General features: G+C 36.3%; 1 protein-coding gene across 4 annotated transcripts in view; it reads left to right on the top strand.

The window, feature by feature from the left end:
• LOC124613188 (kinesin-like protein KIF21A) overlaps positions 1 to 20,340 on the top strand; it is a 504,551-nt gene that overhangs the window by 415,608 nt on the left and 68,603 nt on the right. For 3 of the 4 annotated variants that reach the window (XM_047141839.1, XM_047141838.1, XM_047141837.1), the window contains 2 exons: positions 9,385 to 9,531; positions 12,591 to 12,747. In XM_047141839.1, coding sequence (XP_046997795.1) covers positions 9,385 to 9,531; positions 12,591 to 12,747 — 304 coding nt within the window. The remainder of the gene's footprint in view (positions 1 to 9,384; positions 9,532 to 12,590; positions 12,748 to 20,340) is intronic. The other variant, XM_047141840.1, reaches the window with a different exon arrangement.

Below are 20,340 nucleotides of genomic sequence, written 5' to 3'. Positions count from 1 at the left end.
TTTCTCTGGATCAGATCACCTTACTAAACTGTTAATTTTGTAGCCATAATTAGATTAAACATCTAGAAATCTTCATTAGCCTTATTTTTTTTGACATTTCGTAAACTTAAGTCACATACTGGGTTGCAAATTAATATTTATGTGAGATAAAACCATAGGTAACATTTTAGAAAATACTACTACCCATTTTCTCTCCCATTCAGACATTGCAACTACAAGTTGTTATTTTTGTGCTTTAGAGGTCAGGAAGGAGAAGTTAGTGACACAAGCAGTAACTACACCTACTATTGATTGGCGACTCCATGGAGTGTTCTGTGCACCACGACCAGATAATGGATATAATTGGAAGGAGAAACAGCATTGGTCATATTTTTTTGTTTTGTTTTATTATCTGCAAAATTGATTTTCGGTTACTTAGTGACCATCCTCAGTGCTAGCAGTTAAAAATTTCACATAACGATCAGAGAGTATAAACCAGAAATTCACAACTACACCTGCATATGAACATAACAGTTGGTAGGAACATACCTGTAATATACAATTAAAATTGGTAGGCACCGGTATCAACAAGCTTAGAGCGATCACATAAACTGAGGCCACTGTTTACATGCACAAGTTCAGCAGACCTCGGTGTGACGTGTCACGTGAAGACTTAATATTACTGGTTTTGCGAGATATAAACACAAAATAACTCTTGTGCACTTCTGAATCATGAAGTAATTCAAATTTAAAATGTACGTAAAACACATAGCAGACAAAGGGGGAAGGAAACATCTAAAATACATTGGCGTATTGTTTTTAAAAAAACAAGCTTACAAAACATAAAACAGATCGATAATAAGTTGTCAGAGTGCAGGACAGGTAAAGGAGAAAAAGACAATGAAAAAGAATAATATATGAATAACACGAAATGAGGTATAACACAGGTTTTTAAAAAAACATAATACCCACCATCTGGCATGGGAAGTTAGAGGTACAACGTGTGTGATTTACACAAAATGTTACGTTAAGGCTAAGGAGTCAAATATATAAAAAATAGTAATAGTATGAAACTGCCATTACGTAATAATTAAAATGCCGTGAAACACAATGTTCATTACAAAAAAGTTTGTAGGTGTGGATAAACAATTTTGTTATCATATTTAACCGACATGATGATGTACGTCTCGTTTGTCCCCTTGGAGAAGCTAGCATTATTATAACAGTGGTTATACGCTTCCGCATAAGCACTGGGTCAGAACCCATACATACATGACATCAAATATACACGGTTGCTTACTGTAAAACATAGCACCCACCATTTGGCGTGGGAAGTTAGAAGTATATCGTTCTTGATTTACGTAAATATTATGTTAAAACTGAGAAGTCAAATATATAAAAATAGTAATATTACGAAAATGCCACTAAGTAACAATTCAAATTCCATTAAACAATATTAATTACAACAACAAAAAAGGTTTGAGGGTGTAGAGTAATAATTTTGTTATCATATGTAACGATGTCATAATGTACATATCATTCGTCCCATCACTGGTTGTACGCTTCCACATCAGCACTGGGTCAGAACCCATTCATACATTCACAGGTTGATGAAACAGTAATAAAATTGCCAAGCAACCGGTTTTGAAGACTAATAAAAAATTTTGTACTTTGCATAACTTATAGTTACAGTGGGACCCATATGACATAAAAGCAGACTTAAGAAGTATCTATAGTTCTAATTGTGTTATTGAAATAAATTTAAACTACTACCCGTTGAAATACGTCTTGGACATTTATGAGATGGTATCCAAAAAATACAGTAAAGATAATTTAAGTCAGAATGAGACAAGCGAAACTAAAAATCAAAAATTTATGACTTTGCCTTTCTATGGTCCCATTAGCAATATAATCGCCAGAGTATTCAAGAAGAGAAATATTAATGTAGGTTTCTCAATGACGAACAGACAGGCATGCTTTTAATGAATAACATTCATGAACGCAATGTCTTGCGTGAATCAGGTGTTTACAAACTTATGTGTGCCACTTGTAATGCAGGTTACATAGGGCAAACTGGAAGAAAATTAGAAACAAGGTTCTGTGAGCACGTTGCACTTGAGAGGAAAGATATTGCAGAAAAATCGAATTTTGCAGCCCATCTGGTAGCTACTGGTTATACAACTCCAGATTTGACATCGCAATTGAAGTTGTTGCACAAGGGTAAAAAAGGATCCTTTCTCGACCTTAAGGAAGACATGGAGATCTTTTGCCATCAGAAATCTCCAGATATTGCGCTACTTAACGAGCAAACAATATCGAGAAGCACACATTTTTGGGAATACTTCTCCGATATCCTATGAAAAAAGTCAGCAACTTGTTGCCAATTATCACAATTAGCAATTCGTAGTCAGTTGCTTGTTATCCCTTATATACAACGCCTCAGTCATAGTTGCTACGAGAACACCTACAATGGCTGCTATTCCAACTATCTCAACATATAGACACACATGTTTCAGTTTGTTCTAATAACATTACTAATTTCAGTTTTTAAAAAGTATGCTCCCTTTTGTACCTTAATTTTCAGAACTTATGGACGCCTACTGAACATAATTTTACTACAGTCGACATCTCTTAGGTGTTGACACAAAGTGATATGAACCGGTTTTCACTTAAACGTAATTATTTTTAATGTATGTTAACAATTCCTTTTCTGTTTGAATAAGTGCTGGATATCGTGCATAGCCTGTTTTTAATTTCTCTAAAGTACGATGTATATTTCTGGTATAAGTGGTACTATTACCTGTCCTTCCTCATGATGGTTTCTCGATGTATGATGTATACTACTTGTTCGCACCTTGAATTTAAATTTATTTCAACAACACAATTAGAACTATAGATACTTCTTAAGTCTGCTTACATGTCATATGGGTCCCACTATAACTATAAGTTATGTAAAATCAAATTATTTTTATTAGTATTCAAAACCAGTTGCTTGGCAATTTTATTACTGTTTCATCAACCTGTGAATGTATGAATGGGTTCTGACCCAGTGCTGATGTGGAAGCGTACAACCAGTGATGGGACGAATGATATGTACATTATGACATCGTTAAATATGATAACAAAATTATTACTCTACACCCTCAAACCTTTTTTGTTGTTGTAATTAATATTGTTTAATGGCATTTGAATTGTTACTTAGTAGCATTTTCATAATATTATTATTTTTATATACTTCTCAGTTTTAACATAATATTTACGTAAATCAAGATCGATATACTTCTAACTTCCCACGCCAAATGGTGGGTGCTATGTTTCACAGTAAGCAACCGTGTATATTTGATGTCATGTATGTATGGGTTCTGACCCAGTGCTTATGCGGAAGCGTATAACCACTGTTATAATAATGCTAGCTTGTCCAAGGGGACAAACGAGACGTACATCATCATGTCGGTTAAATATGATAACAAAATTGTTTATCCACACCTACAAACTTTTTTGTAATGAACATTGTGTTTCACGGCATTTTAATTATTACGTAATGGCAGTTTCATACTATTACTATTTTTTATATATTTGACTCCTTAGCCTTAACGTAACATTTTGCGTAAATCACGCACGTTGTACCTCTAACTTCCCACGCCAGATGGTGGGTATTATGTTTTTTAAAAACCTGTGTTATACCTCATTTCGTGTTATTCATATATTATTCTTTTTCATTGTCTTTTTCTCCTTTACCTGTCCTGCACTCTGACAACTTATTATTGATCTGTTTTACGTTTTGTAAGTTTGTTTTTTTAAAAACAATACGCCATTGTGTTTTAGATGTTTCCTTCCCCCTTCGTCTGCTATGTGTTTTACGTACATTTTAAATTTGAATTACTTCATGATTCACAAATGCACAAGAGTTATTTTGTGTTAATATCTCGCAAAACCATTACTATTAAGTCTTCACGTGACATGTCACATAGAGGGCGTTCCAAGCCCTGTCACACTGAGGTCTGCTGAACTGGTGCATGTAAACAGCGGCCTCAGTTTATGTGATCGCTCTAAGCTTGTTGATACCAGTGCCTACCAATTTTAATTGTATATTACAGGTATGTTCCTACCAACTGTTACGTTCATACGCAGGTGTAGTTGTGATTTTCTGGTTTATACTCTCTGATCGTTATGTGAAATTTTTAACTGCTAGCACTGAGGATGGTCACTAAGTGACCGAAAATCGATTTTGCGGATAATAAAACAAAAACAAAAAATACGACCAATGCTGTTTCTCCTTCCAATTATAAGCACCTACTATTCTGCCTGTTCCTCTCCTCCATCTACTCACTTCACTTTATTCCATGCAGCCTATCATAATCATTCACAACATTGTTTGTTTTGACGAATTTTTCCTCTAGTGTGTTAATCCTAGCATGTGAAATTTTTCAGTTTGAGCTATAATTACTTTCAAAAAGAGAGAATCTGAAGCAGTAATGTCAATAAAGTAGTGCCGTCCTTTGCAAGATGGATCATCATCCTTTGAATATGTGGACTATCTGTTCTTGTAGGTAACTGTGAAACAGATACCAGCCTGCCTAGTAGTTTTGGTTGTTCCTTAAGGGTGACCCAAAACCTTCAAAAAATGATGGTAATGTCAGTCACTTTTTCCCAAAATCTGTACATTAATCTGTATTGTTTTTACGGCAAATAATCACCAGGTATATGCATCTACATTGATACTATGCAAATCGTTGTAAAATGCATGGAAAAATGTACTTCACATTTTTTATCACATATTACGGTTTCTGCCCTTTTCATGTGACTATACAGCATGAAAAAGAAAACTGTGCAAATGCCGCTCTGTGTGTTGCAAGCAGTCTAATTGTATCTTTGCAGTTCCTGCCAGAGTGGTATGTGGCAGTCTGTGGTATTTCATAGATTTCTCCCTGGATACCGATGTTTGAAGCTTTGTAAGCTTTCACAAGGTATATGACATATATCTGCAAGTGTCTCCCAGTTCAGGTTTCTCATAATTACCATAACATCTCCAGTGTGTCAAACAAACTTGTGATCCTTTATGCTGCCCTCTTATATATACCTTCAGTAACTCCTCCGGTCTTCTTTCGGTGGGTCCCAAACACTTCAGCAGAATTCTAGGATGAGTTACACAAGTTTTGTAAGCTGTGTCATTTGTGGGCTGATTACATTTCCGTAGTATTCAACCAGTGAACCAAAGCCTGCCACCTGTTTTACTTTTGATTGAGCAGAAGTTCTCATTCCATTTCAGATACTAATCACCCAACTGCTCACAGGAGACGAATGGTTCCAGTTGTGACTCACTAACACAGGAGTCATAGATCAGTACATTTTTGATTCTTATGATGACCACAGTTTGACAATTCTGGGTATATAAAGTAAGCTCCCAATCTCTGTACCATTTTGAAATCTTAGCAAGGTATGACAAGTTGTTTGTACAATTTTCTTCACATAGTACTTGTGCTTAGATACCCACATCACACACAGAATGTGAGAGACTGCTGTTAATATTGTCTACCAGGTCCTTAATATGCAACATGAGCAAGAGTCTCAATATACTTCCCTGGCAAACGTGTGAAGTTATGCCATCTGTTTATGACACTTTGTCCAAGGTATCCTCCTTAACAAGAAATTCTCAGTGTACTTACAAATTTTGCTTGGTAGTCCATATGACTGTACTTTGATCCTGTTTTCTTGTTTTGTGGGTTTCAGCATTCTTATGTGGAACCTATTAATTAATTAATAGCTTCCTGGAACCTATTTTCGAGTGGAACTGGAGTATTAGAACCTATTACTCATAATTAATAGCGTAATCCATCCCTAGAAAAGTGAAAGTTGGGTTTCGTGTGATCAATGTTTGTCGAATCCATCTTGGTGGCTTGGAGAAGGTCATTCTGTTAAAGATACCTCATTACATTTGAGATTCTACAGCAGATGTATGTCTTTGCTGTTGCATGATAGTTTTGTGGGTCATGTCTGCAACCCGTCTTGTAGATGACAGTAATCTGTGATTTCTTTTGCCAAATACTGGGTACAGGGATTTGTTCAAGAAATAACTGTATATAATGGTTCTGTATAAAGGCTGACAGGAATTCTGTTGGGTCTGTACCATTGGCCTTTTCTCTTTAGAGCTGTTTCGCAATGCAGTTGATACTAAGTCTATAGGCCTCTCATCAGTAGTGCAGGAATTAAACTAGACCAGTACTCCAGGTTCTTCTTTTGTACAAGACCATTTGTAAACTGAATTTATTATTTTTGCTTTTGATTTGCTATCCTCAGTTTTGGTTCCAGTGTCACCCATAATTTCTTTGGGTTTCGTGGGAGTTCTTACAATAAAGTTCTGCTACAGTAGTCATTGAAGCTTCGTGTGTTACCCTTTTGACACATGCACATGCCCATTTTATGTATCTCTGTCTGTGGCACTACACTTTATTTTAAAACTGTTGTGCGATAGTTGCCATTTCTTTACAAATGGAGGATACCATTCAGGGTCGCTACAGTAATAAACTGTGTATGAGGTAGTTCATGATTGTTTGTTGGAGAGTGCGAGCGAGAATGTTTTTCAACTTAACAGCATGTATGTATTGCTCAGGTAAACAGCAGCCTCCTGTTGGTTAGTATTCTTATAAGGGATAATTTAATATGAATTATTTTTGTTTGGAAATAATTAGTTTTGTTCTCTGCAGTGTGCTAATATCTAGAGATTAGATTTTGTTACAGTATTTGCATTTTGTGTTTGCAGGTTGTAATCCAGTTAACAGATATGTTTCTTTGGGATAGAATAGATGGTTTTGTAATCGTTTTATTCTTTTGTACATTTAACTTTTGTCAAAAATATCTGTAGTAATTCCAACACTGTTGGCTAATATTCTGTTTGTTCATTTACTTTTCAATTGTCTGGACCACTGATGGAACGTACCTACAATACAGGGAAGAAAAATACAAAAAAATTGGCATTTACAAACATTAGAAAATTTAGGTTTGAATAAAAAGTAGTATGAAAAGAATGCATTGCTACTCACCATACAGAGGAGATGTTGAGCCACACACATCCTCAGTGAAAAGACTGCTATACATCTAAGCTTCTGGCCAAAAGGCATTCTTCCGAAGTACAAAATACAAACACAAACACATTCACAAAAGGACAGCTCACACACATATAACCACTGTCTCTGGCTAATGTGGACAGAGACAGTGTCTTGTACGTGATTTGTACTTATGTGAATTTACATGTGTTTTTTACTTTGGGAGAAGGCCTTTTGGCTGAAAGCTTAGATGTGCAACTGTCTTTTCATTGCGCCTGTCTGCAACTTCACATCTTCTGTATATGGTACGTAGCAATCTATCCTTTTTGTAATATTATCATTATTCCATCCTGGATTTTTTATTGTTTACTGTCTATAATATTGTTGTTAAAAATTGGCATTTGCATGAAAAAGTCCAAACCAATTTCTTTCAATAGAAAAATGTTTAACCCAATAAAAATATGAAGACTTCATTTCAATAAGAAGATGTGATTGTTAGTATCCTAATACTACCTCTGTGTCTTGAACATTGTTGCTTTGCCACAAAGGTACTCCCGCTGTGTGAGTTTCCATCAGTTGTTTGTTATGTAATAGAAAATATGCATATATGCTTCCATATATCCTAAACAACTGTCTAATATTCAGCATCATAGATAAGCATACTACAGGGTACTGAAATACGGAGAGCTGTTGCCTGGAGCAGATATAAAAAAAATGAAGTTGTTCTCTCATTTATACTGATGTCATGATATGATGTGTCCACAGCAAAACAGGTTGACAACTGATTGACTGGAATAACTGCCCAGAAGACAGCTAAACAATCTACTTTTAGTGGGATAAGAGTACTTCATGTGGAGTTCTTCCCTTACTCTGGATGGCATAAGATTCTCAGTGTGAGGATTTTGTGCAGTTTCTCATGATCCGAGAAGGCAGCACATCTTGACTGAAATATTGACAGTGGACCTAAACACAATACCAGAGAGAGATGACCACAGTATAACATCAATGGTGAAAGTTGTAGGCTCCAACAGATAGTGTTTACTAAAATTGTTAATATTGTAGTAAGTTACTTTGAGTATTACACTGTGTCCCTGCAAATGTCACATAGTTTTGGCCCAGATTAGGTGCAATATGCGCACTGAAAAAAAAGTTGGCCATGGTGACATGTAGATTCCCATAAAAAGTTTGTACCATGCTGGCTATTGTAATTCTTTGTGTTTACAGTGAATGAAATTTCTAATTTTTGCTCCTAATCTCTGCAATAATCCCTCTGCTTGTTTCAGTTTTAATTCCTGTCATTAACAGTTCTAATAAAGCATGAAAGTTTGAAAGTTTGCTGGAGTGGGATAGGTATCTATGTTTACAGTTGGTCCAAAATGTTGCCATTACAGACATTTTCATTAGGTATTCTGTACAAGATCAATAAAGTGAACAATAATTATGAACAGAAGCTACCTCTTCTCATAATTCAGTGTGGAGATATCCCTAACAAAGTAAAATTATTAAAATTTTTTTCTTATGTCCTAAACATGTTTCGAAACAATAGTGTCATACTCATCGAGATGATATTTCTGGGGGCACTTTGTTGTGCTCGTGATTATGAATGGTTTTTAGACGATGATGATGCAGTTTCTTGTTCAGCATTTGTTTGTAAAAGGGTTTTGTTTACCCACTTGTCTAGTTTGTTTAAGTTTAATTTCATTTTCAACACAGGAAAAGAGTTTGCATATTGCATTGTATTAAAACAAAAAGTGTGATAACTGCAAATGAGTTTATCTGAAACATTGTACTCTATAATGGAGGAAGAAAGTCATTAGGTACGGAGTGTCCACTGAGAGTAACTCTATTATGCTGAACCATATTTCAAGAATAATAAAGAAAATATATAATAATGTTTTCCCAAGAAGTACCTCCACTTGCAAAGTTGAGCAACAACTTGATAAAACATTTGTGAGAAACTCTGGTTGTTATAAACAATTGCTCATCCACTAATTATACTGCAAAAGCATGAAACTGGGACAATTTCCACTAATTGAAAGAAAAGGGTGTGTTGCCTTTTCATTCTGCATTAAGGCTGTATTGTATCTGAATGACATGAGGGGGCAAATCTGTACAGAATGTAAGCAGCTTATTTTGATTTTGTAACTGAGAATGCTGTTTACGTTTCACAGTTGAATTCCTGTACTAATGAAGAGAACTTGTCTGTAGAGAAATTGAGGGGAGGTTATGTTTGGTTGTCGTGATTGTTGCTTTTTTTATTGTGTTTCAAGCTAATCTCACAAGAGCATTAATATTTGGCCACTTTTTAACATACAGTCATCCGCTGACAAAAAGGTTTTAACAGCTGTTATCTTTCCTCCAGAAATTTGGTAACTAAGACTGAGCTACCGAAGCCCTCACCAGTGGCAGGCCGTAAAACTTATGACCGCCAGGAATCCACTTCTCCTCGAACTACACGCCGTACATTTAACACATTGCAGAGCAATTTGCTTGGCAAACCGGGATCAATGTAAGTGGGAGTGGTGCATGCTTGAATAACTGTAGTAAGTGCATGACTTACATAAAATGGTTGTGAAGTCTTATGCTAGTGAGAAATATAGTGACAGTAAAATAGTAAAATGAGTGCTATAACAATATTAAGCAGTGTGCTCCTTTATCATGAAAGGCTGCTTAAAAATTAGTTTGTAGATATTTTTGTGGTTGAAGCCATTGTTGTTGCTGTGAAACTGTTTATCACAACAAGCTTTTTGTATTGAATATAGGAGGTAGTAGATTAAAAAATATCTTATTTAGCTTTCTGAGCTTAGCCTTGCTAATATTAAAAGCTGGTTTGTAGAACTGTGTTCCACTGTAATAATTAGAAGAAAACAAGAAGATGGGCAGCTAGCTGTTCTTCTGTCTAACATAAAAAAGGCTCGTCCCATCTGGTAAAACTATATTGAAGTGGTTCAGTATTCCGGTAATCACTTCACATTCAGATTGTGATATTTAACCCGTGATACCAATCACTGTAATACTGGCAAAGAAGTCGCTAAGTTATATGTCCTTGTTTAGCAATTGAATGTTGTAGGTGCCACACGTTACACGAAGAATAAAGAGGAAGCAGACATTGTGTGGATAATTCAGATGAAATATGATCAGTTTGCTGTAATATCTTGTTTTATTTATTTAATCATGTCAGAAACACACACTGTAGCTTACAAGTTACCCAAATTTTCCAAAACGTGGTACTATAAGCATTTCAGTTACAATTAATTGTGGCATGACCAGCATGCATCAACTTCGCATGCTTCCTCGGTGGCACCGATGACATATCTTGTGAAATGGATTTAGTTATTACACTTTGTCACTGAAGAATTGGTATTCCACACTTGTAATCTGAAAGTAATGCTTCCATTTTGCTATCATATCTCATCCTGCATACAAAATTTGTGTTGTACATAACATAATAAAATTTGGTTTCTTTTGTATTGAGTGCAAATGGTCAGAACCTCACTTGGATGCTTTGGGTTATTGCTAACAGATTTTACATAACAGCCTGTATAAATTAAATGGATTGGAGCTGGTAGTAAAACAGTTGTCTGAGTGCATATGAGATGTGCCTGATCGGCTCATTTGTAAGAGTATTTCCTGAAGTTGGCAGTTTTTTGGGACTTAAATCACACTGGTTTAGGCCTTAAAAAAGTAAAATTTTAGAAAGAAAATATATTTGCTATTGTACGACCAGGTATGGCAAACAATAGTCTTAAAAGCAGTGAGAGAATATTTTTTGGTATTTCCACAGTGATCTGAGTATATGATTATCTATTTCCTGATGGTGTTTGTTTCACAGCAAACATTAACATTTATCCTTCCATGTAGTTGTACTGTTCTTCTGTTTTGATTTCTTGTATGAAACATTATCCGCAATCTTATCCTTTGCTGGCATACATTTTGACTCTTAAACAAATGAAGCAGAAATTTTCTTTTTACTATTGCTCTTCTGTCAAGCTACTAACAATGCAAATCCCTTTCACTTAACTGTCATTTTACTGCATTTTTTTGGAAACTGGATATTCTCATTCTGTCTTCTGCCTACTCTGTTAACATCAGTTTGTATGTAACAAAGCATCAGCATTTCTGATTTGTAAACCACCAGTTGATGAAAACCTTTAAGTAAAAGAACTAGTTATTATGTCGTTGTACTGTCAAGGGGGTTTCATAGGTCTGCCCGTCCCTACTTGGCCTCTTGGAAACACCCCCCCCCCCCCCTTTTTCCTTTTCTTTCTCGACACAGTGTAGTATTTTGAAAGTAACCACTGGTTTAGCTTGCAGTCTGCAATTATACTGTGAAATTATTTCATTGTGTTATTGTGAAAGTTTTCTGAACAATTTTTTTTTTAAAAATAAGTTAAGTGTTGCTACATCCATAATGGAATTCACATGCTGACATGATTAATCTGTTAATTTTGTAAATATATTTAGCAGACTGTACTATATGTATATCATTGAATGATGGTAAAAAATTACATATAATGCTGATATTAGATCGTTTTGTTATTTAACTCCCTAAATATATGTTAAAAATTGACATTCTTTATTTCATAATGTTTTGCATGAATTGAAATCATGATCAGAATGTCAGAAGAATCCTAAATATTACGGTAGTATACCTGGTAGAAATTGTGATTTTATTTAGCTGGTTATGGACATTGTGTGTACAAACAGCAGCATCACAGGATTAATGTTAAGATGCATACGAGTATTCTGTGCTTGTAGGTGTACAAACATTTATTTTGAAGTTTCCAGTAATTTTACTTGTGTGACTTCCATCCTTCAGATTCTGTAAAATGTGCTGTATTATTTTGTCGGTTGCCTTTAAAGATAACAAATTTCTCCCAGAATTGATGGAAAATTAGAATTCTCAAGTGAAAAGTGTCATTATATAAATGCAATAAAAGAGTGTGTATATATATTTTTTCTCTGTATAATAACCAGTTTAAAAAATGTTTTGTTTAATACTGTGACAATGGTGAACAGAATGATTCTTTTCACATCATTGCACTTTTAAAGAGAATTTTGCAGCTTGGAGTGTAGTACAGCGAAGGAAAACTAAGATGCATAATTTTTCAGTCACATGCTCAAACAACTGAATGGACAGTGTGACAAATTAAATTATGAAATGGATGATGCTCCAAAAACATCATTCTTTGTGTGGGGGAATGTACTTATTAAGAACATAATCATTCAGTCAAACACTTACGCACCTGACTAGCTGTGTGATAAACTAATTACAAAAATTTTTTGGAAAACATTTGAGCTACTCAACTGTGCTATTAACTTCCCATTGAATGACAGAATTATCCATAACCTGTTTGTTTTCAGCTTAGAGAGAAGCTTTAAAATATGTGTGACAAACAATTGAACTGAGTATAACAGTGTGCTGCCACTAATATGCTGATGATTGTTCCATTGTCCTTTTGTTTTGTGCCATTAGTTAATGCTTAACATTGTGAGAATGTTTGTTCTACCACAAACTAACACAAGGCTTCTATGTGTGTGCCTGCACGCATGCTTGGGCTTGAGCAGGGATCAGGGTCTAGATGCAAGCCCACCTAACTCTCCCCCAACATACCGGCGTACCAACAGTCGTGAGGAAAACGTGTTTTCTCGCCTTACGTCTGGGACTACAGCTTCAAGTGATCAGCAGATTGGGGAAGGTGTCATCAGTGTATACCAGGGGAAGGTATGATATTAATTTAGTACTTTGAATTTGCAGATCAATGTTAGCAAATGTTCATGCCTTACATATATACACTTATTTTTGTTATTTATTAATGATGATGTTTAATTTGGCAGTTCACTCTCTCATGATGATTTTCTTGATCTCCATTAACTTTTTGATTACTCATATGTTTAGATATAACTTCACTGGCAAGAGAAATAACATGACAACACAGGCACAGACCTGAAAACCTTTTATTTAAAAGGCAACACATACAGAAACTTACGTCACCCCCACAAATAAAGCCCATTGGGTTTAGGTCGGGAGAGTGTGGAGGCTGGGCAGTTGGTTTTTTCGACCTATCCATCAGTCACAGAAACTGTTATTGCCTGGCCTCCACACTCTGTGGTCCTAAACCCACTGAGCTTTTATATGTCGGGCCATTTGAAAGCTCTTGTGTATGGAATCCCTGTACAAGATGTTCAGAGTACTGTGCCCATATTGTGGAAGGCTGCAAGATGATATGCAGTACTCGAGGGATACATCAGTGCATCAGAGATATACTATCATGGCAGGTTGATGCATGTATCGATGCCATCAGAGGGCATAGTGAACATGTCCTGTGAGAAGGACTTGTGTATGGTATGCTGGTGCATTCTGTTCGTGTGTGTTTCCCATGATCAAGGAGTTGGATCAAATGAGTTGTAACGTGGAAACAAAGCATTTCAAGACCCATGTTCATATAACATAATTTCTTTGTCTATGTGTAAGGAATGTGTCCTGCAATTTGTGCTTTATGTTTTTGTTACATCCTTTATAGATTGGAATGTATTGACGAAATTTTGATTGGAGATATTAATGAACAAGACACTATGAAACACATGCTTTCTCCTTATCCTTCTTCTTCATCTTCTTCGCACCTGTGAAATCTGATGCAGCAATATTACATTGTTAACAGGGCTAGTATGGCTGGACATCTTACTGTCAGTGATGTTTCTTGAATCCTCTCTAGAGTGTCAAACCGATGGCCTTTCAACTTGAGTTTCGGTTTAGGGAATAGTGCAAAGTCGTAAGGTGCCAAATCTGGTGAGTATGGTGGGTGAGGTACAACCACCATGTTGTTTTTTGCCAAAAAGGTCCTGGTGAGCAAGAACGTGTGATGGCGTTTGTCATGATGCAGCAGCCAGTTCCATTGACACCAAAGTTTGGTCTGTCGTTGCCACACGTTTTCACGGAGCCATCTCAAAACGTCACAGTAGTATGCGGAATTCAGTGTTTGGTTGGGTGGGATGAACTCATTGTGCACAATTCCCTTGGTATCAAAGAAAATGATGATCATGCTCTTTCACTGGGACGATTGTTGCTTTGTCTCTGGGTCATAACCGTAAATCCAGCTCTCTTCGCCAGTAATAACCCATGACAAGAAGGTTGAATCATCAGATGCAGTCTGATGAAGGTCCGTGCACACTTCAACAAATTGTAAGATCGCCACACACCAAACACAGAGTATTACGGAAATCACTGGGGACATGCAACACGTCCTCCCAGCTGAATGCCACTCCGTACCCCGACTCATCAGATATGCAGCTCTCGCCACCTAGCGGTGCAAAGATCTACTACTCCTACTTTCCAGATGGCAGCACCAGTCCCAAAATTTTTGGGTTCCACCTTCTACAGCAGTTGTAATTTCTTTGGCTTTCTCAACAGATTGTTGAAATCTGTTGAATACTGGTTATGCGATAAATCACTCAAATTTAAAGGCTGTCAGTTCAATTAAATACTAGGAATTACAGTTATGAACAACCTAAATTGGAACAGCCACATAGATAATATTTTGGGGAAGGCAAACCAGAGATTGTTTTATTGACAGGATGCTTAAAGATGCAACAGGTTGAGAGGCCTACTAAAGAGACTTCCACACTAAATTTGTCCATTGTCTGCTAAAGTATTGTTGTGCAGCATGGGATCTTTATCAGATAGGATTGACAGAGGACATCGAAAAAGCCCAAAGAAGGGCAGCTTATACCGTATTATTGTGAAATAAGAGAGAGATTGTCATGGAAATTGTAGATGGGTTGCGGTGGCAATCATTAAAACAGACATTTTTCATTGTGGTGAGATCTTTTCACAAAATTTCGGCCAGCAGCTTTCTCCCCTGAATTTGAAAATATTTTACAGTCGTCAACCAAGCATGCAGAAAGAGTGAAGTATTCATTTTTCCTATGAGCTGTTAAACGGAGGAACACTAGAGAAATGGTCTGAAAGTTGTTGAAGGAACCCTCTGCCACATATTTAAATGTGAATTGCAGAGTAGTCATTTAGATGTATTTTGATAGATTATAGGACTGGTTCTATTTGCTTTTGCAGAACATAGTTTCATTGTACATCATTAGAAATGTGGAGTGCTTAAAGATTTTGTTGTCTTCCTTGATCTTTAACAGTGCATATCATAAATCTAGGATGAAACAAAGATTTGCGTGATTTTCCATAAGAATGATGTGCAGTATCATGCAGCATTCCACATCATTTGGATGAGAAAATTAAAGTAAGGAGACTTTGCTTTTTGTAAAAGAGGTAGAATCCAGTCCTATAAATTGTTCTACAAACATGTCTGCTTTTAGAGCATCAAAAACCAAATGAAAATTATGTATTTCAGATCGTCCCACCAGGCTGACAGTTGCATCATTTTGCACAATATTTTAACTATTGATCTAGTTGTCGTAGGTTGAATGCTGTCAGCAAGAAGTTCAAGCATGTTAACCCTCTATACTCCACCCACAGGTGTAATCTAGATCAGAGCCCTGTGTAGTTCGACCTCTGCAGTACTCACAGCATCTTGTGTCATGCCTCTCCTTTGGTGTTCAGACACAATAACAGTTGTGACTGATGCCCATACTGTTATAACTAAGCAGTGTCAGATTGAACTAGTAACACCAATAAGTGCTTTCTGCCATCCAGGTGAGCTTCAAGCATGTTTGTGCCGACTTTTGATAGGCAAGTTGTGGTCAACAGTTCAGTGAAGTAATGATAGAAATCCGTTACGTAATCATAGAAAGGTATACCCACAAGTTTGTTGCAGTCTCTTTGTTACCAAATTGCCGATGATGTACTTTCCTCTATGATGTGCAGCATTGCAAGATTTCCTCTTCTCCCCACCCCTCTGATAGTCCAAGGTGGTGGAACTAGCCCACCTGGGCCAAGTTCAAAATGGAGGGAAACTCGAAAGCCCACTTGTGTTACTGGGAAATTCAAATAGCATATGTCATAGGTATATCACAAATATTTAATATATTTGACACATACTTGTACACATAATTCATCCATATTTCTAGGGAATATCAGCTTGCATTTTCCTCTAATTCTGAGGAAAATTGTAGTTCTGCCAGTAACTGACTCTTGTTTCTAAAAAAGTACTGTCACTAGCAACTGCCTCATTCACCGCTGTTTCACACCATGCAGCTCGAGAGATAATCTAAAATGTATCTGTAATATTGAGCCATGTAGCATGATCTTTCACCATTAAACACACTAACAAAATTATTGGTTCGCTTCAGTGCTCATTCTCACAATATGGTTGACACATTGAACAATGCAAATAAAAGACGGAGAGCACTTCATATTTTCAAATTCTTCAAATTCAGCTACTTACAGGAAAGAAGTACCAATAGGTCATTTTCAGACATTTCTACAGGTTAATCCCACTTGCCCCTAGCAGTAGTGGGGGTATGTTACCGCCACAGCATTTTTATGCAAGTAATGAGTTGAGTTGTGTATAATTCAGTTATGGTTGAAACACCTCCAGGCACTCCTGATTTATGCTTTTGTAACGTCTTTTTGCCTCAAACCCTCGGCCACAGTTGTGCAAGGACTGTCTTACTATAACTAATTTTTCTTGCGTATTAAGTGAAATGTCTGCCAGTTTTGGTAGAATTTCATTCAGTCATTACAGAGATATGCTAATATGTTGTTGTATTTGCAAGTGCCATCATCATCCCCCCCCCCCCCCCCCCCACACACACACACACACTTGCTCCCAACTAAGGGGGTGAAATGTCATTGTAACAGTAATGAAGTAGTCTGGCAACCTTGAAAAACTATGGATTTGATGCTAATATTGGTCGTTATCAAATATTTTTGCAAGTCACTTCTTCTTTCCCTAATATTTTTATACAAACAAGTATACAGATAATTGGTCATGTATAGACTAAATTTGATTGGAAGCACTTCAGGCATTCCTGAGTTAAGCTTCTATGTTATCCCCTTTCTCCCCCATCCCCTGTACTTTTTTAAAAATAATGTAATCAAACATCAAATGAAACCAAGGTTAATTCATATTGCAAAACTTTATTGAGCCATGGAAGTAGTTTGTGATGTATTGCTGTCAGTGAGATGTAAAAGTAAAGTTACGCAAATAAAAATAGGAAAAAGAAAAAATGAAAAGAATTGATAATGTGAAGTGCTATCGCTGTTTCCTATCTTTTGTGTATTGGTAACATTCATTGAACTTGCTTTAACATGGATCAACAGCCTACGTAAATTATTGAAAGGGGTCTCATATTCCACGTAGGACTGTGAATGATTTTATTTTAGCTATTGCAATTTCAAAATTTATGCCATTATCGAGCACATATAAATGTATTGTGAAGACATAAAAACATGTTAGGGTGACAACAATAATCTGAAAAGTAACCTCAAGAATGTGCTAATATGCACTGCTGACAAATTACTAGTGCAATGTAACTGTACAGATATAAGCTATGAATAATGGTGACCTTGTTGTGTTATGTCCCTATTTACAACCACTTAACATTATTAAAATTCTAACCCTGTTAACACACAATACATAAATAGCATTATAATGCTACAAGTTCAAAATGTGTTTGAGCATGAAGGATGTTGTTGCAAATGACAAAAAGCCTACTTTCAATGGAAGTGACAGATGTGACCACTGACTTGGTAAATATAACTAAATAAATGTAACTGCTTCAACTCGTGCTGTTTCTTGTGCAGTTTGAAACATAAATGTAGCTATACAAAGTAAACTCACAGAATGGTAGTGAAGATAATAATGAGAGTCTTATGCACCTCACAGATTTACTAAACAGCAATATCAGCAAGACATAAGTAACATAATGGGGAGATGATAACAGTCTGAACACAATGAGCTAGGTGACACAGTGGTTAGCATACTGGACATGCATTCAAAAGAATGACAATTCAAATCCGCATGTGACCATCCAGATTTAGGTTTCCAATGATTTCCCTAAATTGCTTCAGGCAAATGCCGGGATGGATCCATTGAAAGGGCACAGCCAATTTATGTCCATGTCATTGAAACAATCTGAGCTTGTGTTCCATCTCTAATGACCTCGGTGTCAAGGGGATGTTAAATTCTAATCTTCCTTCTTTCACCAGTCTTAATAGAAAACAGTGTGCATCATGGCATGGTACCAATTACTACTAAACATATGAGAGTCAGAACTTTTTTGATCTTATTGTTCAGTGTGTTGTCATCTCCCAGATACATTTTATTCCTGATAAATTTCAGTGTGTGTAGGTGCTTGATAATGGCAATAACATAAACATTGCAATAGCAAAAATAAAGCTCTTGACAGCTAAATGAGGAATATGTTGTCCTTTCAGTGGCTCACTGACCTGTGCTAATGATGTACTTTGGCAGTCAGTTGATTTGAAAATCCTGGTTCATTCAGTTAAGAGCTGATCAACAGCTACTCCTCTGTTGCAATAAGTTCTGTGCATACTTCAGCAGACACTGTTGGGCATGGCTGTAGAACAGTGTGTGTTACTGGATTTTGATAATTTTAGAAGCAATGACTATAGAACTACAGCAGTTGTAATAAACCATCTCAACATATTTATTTAATGTTAATATTGCTAGCACTTAGATTAATAGACCTTCATAGACAACAGTGATGTGGGTGTCCAGGAAATATTTAATGGTTCTGACGGATATAACTTGGTATTACCTCGATGCCAACATAGCTGCTGTCCTAACTGTTGACTGATGATGGTCTACTACAAAGTCGACTGTTTCTTTATTTTTCTTTTTACTATTTTGGATTTAGGCATTGTTGGCTGGATAGTGAACATAAAATCTGAATGGTAAAATATCCAAAATGCCTATAAAGTTAATCATTAACAATAAAATAAAACAACTATTGGTGGTAAAACACCGCACAGTAATTGTATTAAGTTTGTTTTTGAATGAAATATGTTGTTAATCATTCTGTGATTGTGGCCAGAGATACTCCAGAACATTTGTATAGCTTGCCTGTTTGGGCTCCAATTCACAATGACACTTGTTTCCAGACTCCAAAATGAACGCAGGCCTAAACCGTCATCTGCTTGGCTCTTCCGTCCACCTGATCTACCTTGTTAAGGTAAATCTTCTTTGCTTGTTGCAGCAGAAGCACCATGATATCAAAGTTTGCATTTTGCATATGCTGAAAGTCCCGTAGAAACACAGTTCATTGAAGAGGGGCTGTGTAGAATATCTATTCCATGTTTCTACAAGTGTTGTAGTGCTGTCGAATTTTGGACTGCATTCCCTATCTGGCAAAGAAAACAATGGGATAGTGGTATTTCATCCCCAAACACTATTAAAAAGATGATTGTCAATTCCACGTCAAATGTCATTGGGTTATTAGATGAAGAGAAAGTAGTCAAACAAGTAATTTTATTGACATTATTTGTGGAATCTGTCAGTATCTGAGATGTTACATTGCTTCTAATGTTACTGAAAAGACCAGTTACAAGATAAAAGTTCTTTATAATGTGGAAATGTTTGTTCTTCTTGCTGCTCACATAACTGATGACAGATTTATTAAAAAGTACTTTTTATTTATTTATTTTTTTATTTTTGAGGTTGTGATGTCTTCTCACCTTTGGAGTATCTGAGCTAATATCTCAAAAACTTTGTGCTTCACTTATGATGAGCAAATGTTACATTCCAAGTGCGGTGTAGAGATAAATGAACCATATGGCATTTGTCACCTGCAGTTGAACTTCTGACTATATTTTGCAAGCAAGATAAGGCGAGTGCTTACCCGAACTTGTGTAATCCACTGGAAAAAGCAAGTATTTGCTAAGAACTTAAACATACCAGTCTCATAAGAACTTAAACATAGCAGTTTTTAAATGACTGATCAAATATGTTATACTTGTGCATATTCAAATATATGTATCCAGCATAGGGCAATTAAATGGTGAGACTGCATGCCTACTGTGCAGCCGCATGGGTAAAGGTTGGTATTGGAATGAAGCTCATGTTGATACTTCTGGAGTTACTAGCTGTCTGTCTGCTTAATTTTGCTTTTGAGCCTTGGTCTTAGAGTTAAAACAATTGCCAAGCCCAACTCCCACATATATTCATGTTTGTCTTGTATCATATCGTATGATACATATATCCTTGTGAAGGATAACTGAAATATCCTACATCCGTGTATCCAGCAATGCTGGCTGTATGTGGTACTCCAGAATTTGTTTATGATTCACACTTTCACACACATGGTGCTGTGACAGCTACTGAAGGAAAAAGGATTCTATTAGCGTGTGCTTATGAACTATTTCTTCAGTATGAAGTCCTATCCGTAA

This window comes from Schistocerca americana, chromosome 4 (assembly GCF_021461395.2).
Source record: "Schistocerca americana isolate TAMUIC-IGC-003095 chromosome 4, iqSchAmer2.1, whole genome shotgun sequence".
NCBI lineage: Eukaryota > Metazoa > Arthropoda > Insecta > Orthoptera > Acrididae > Schistocerca > Schistocerca americana.
This window is presented reverse-complemented; position numbering and strand designations above follow the sequence as displayed.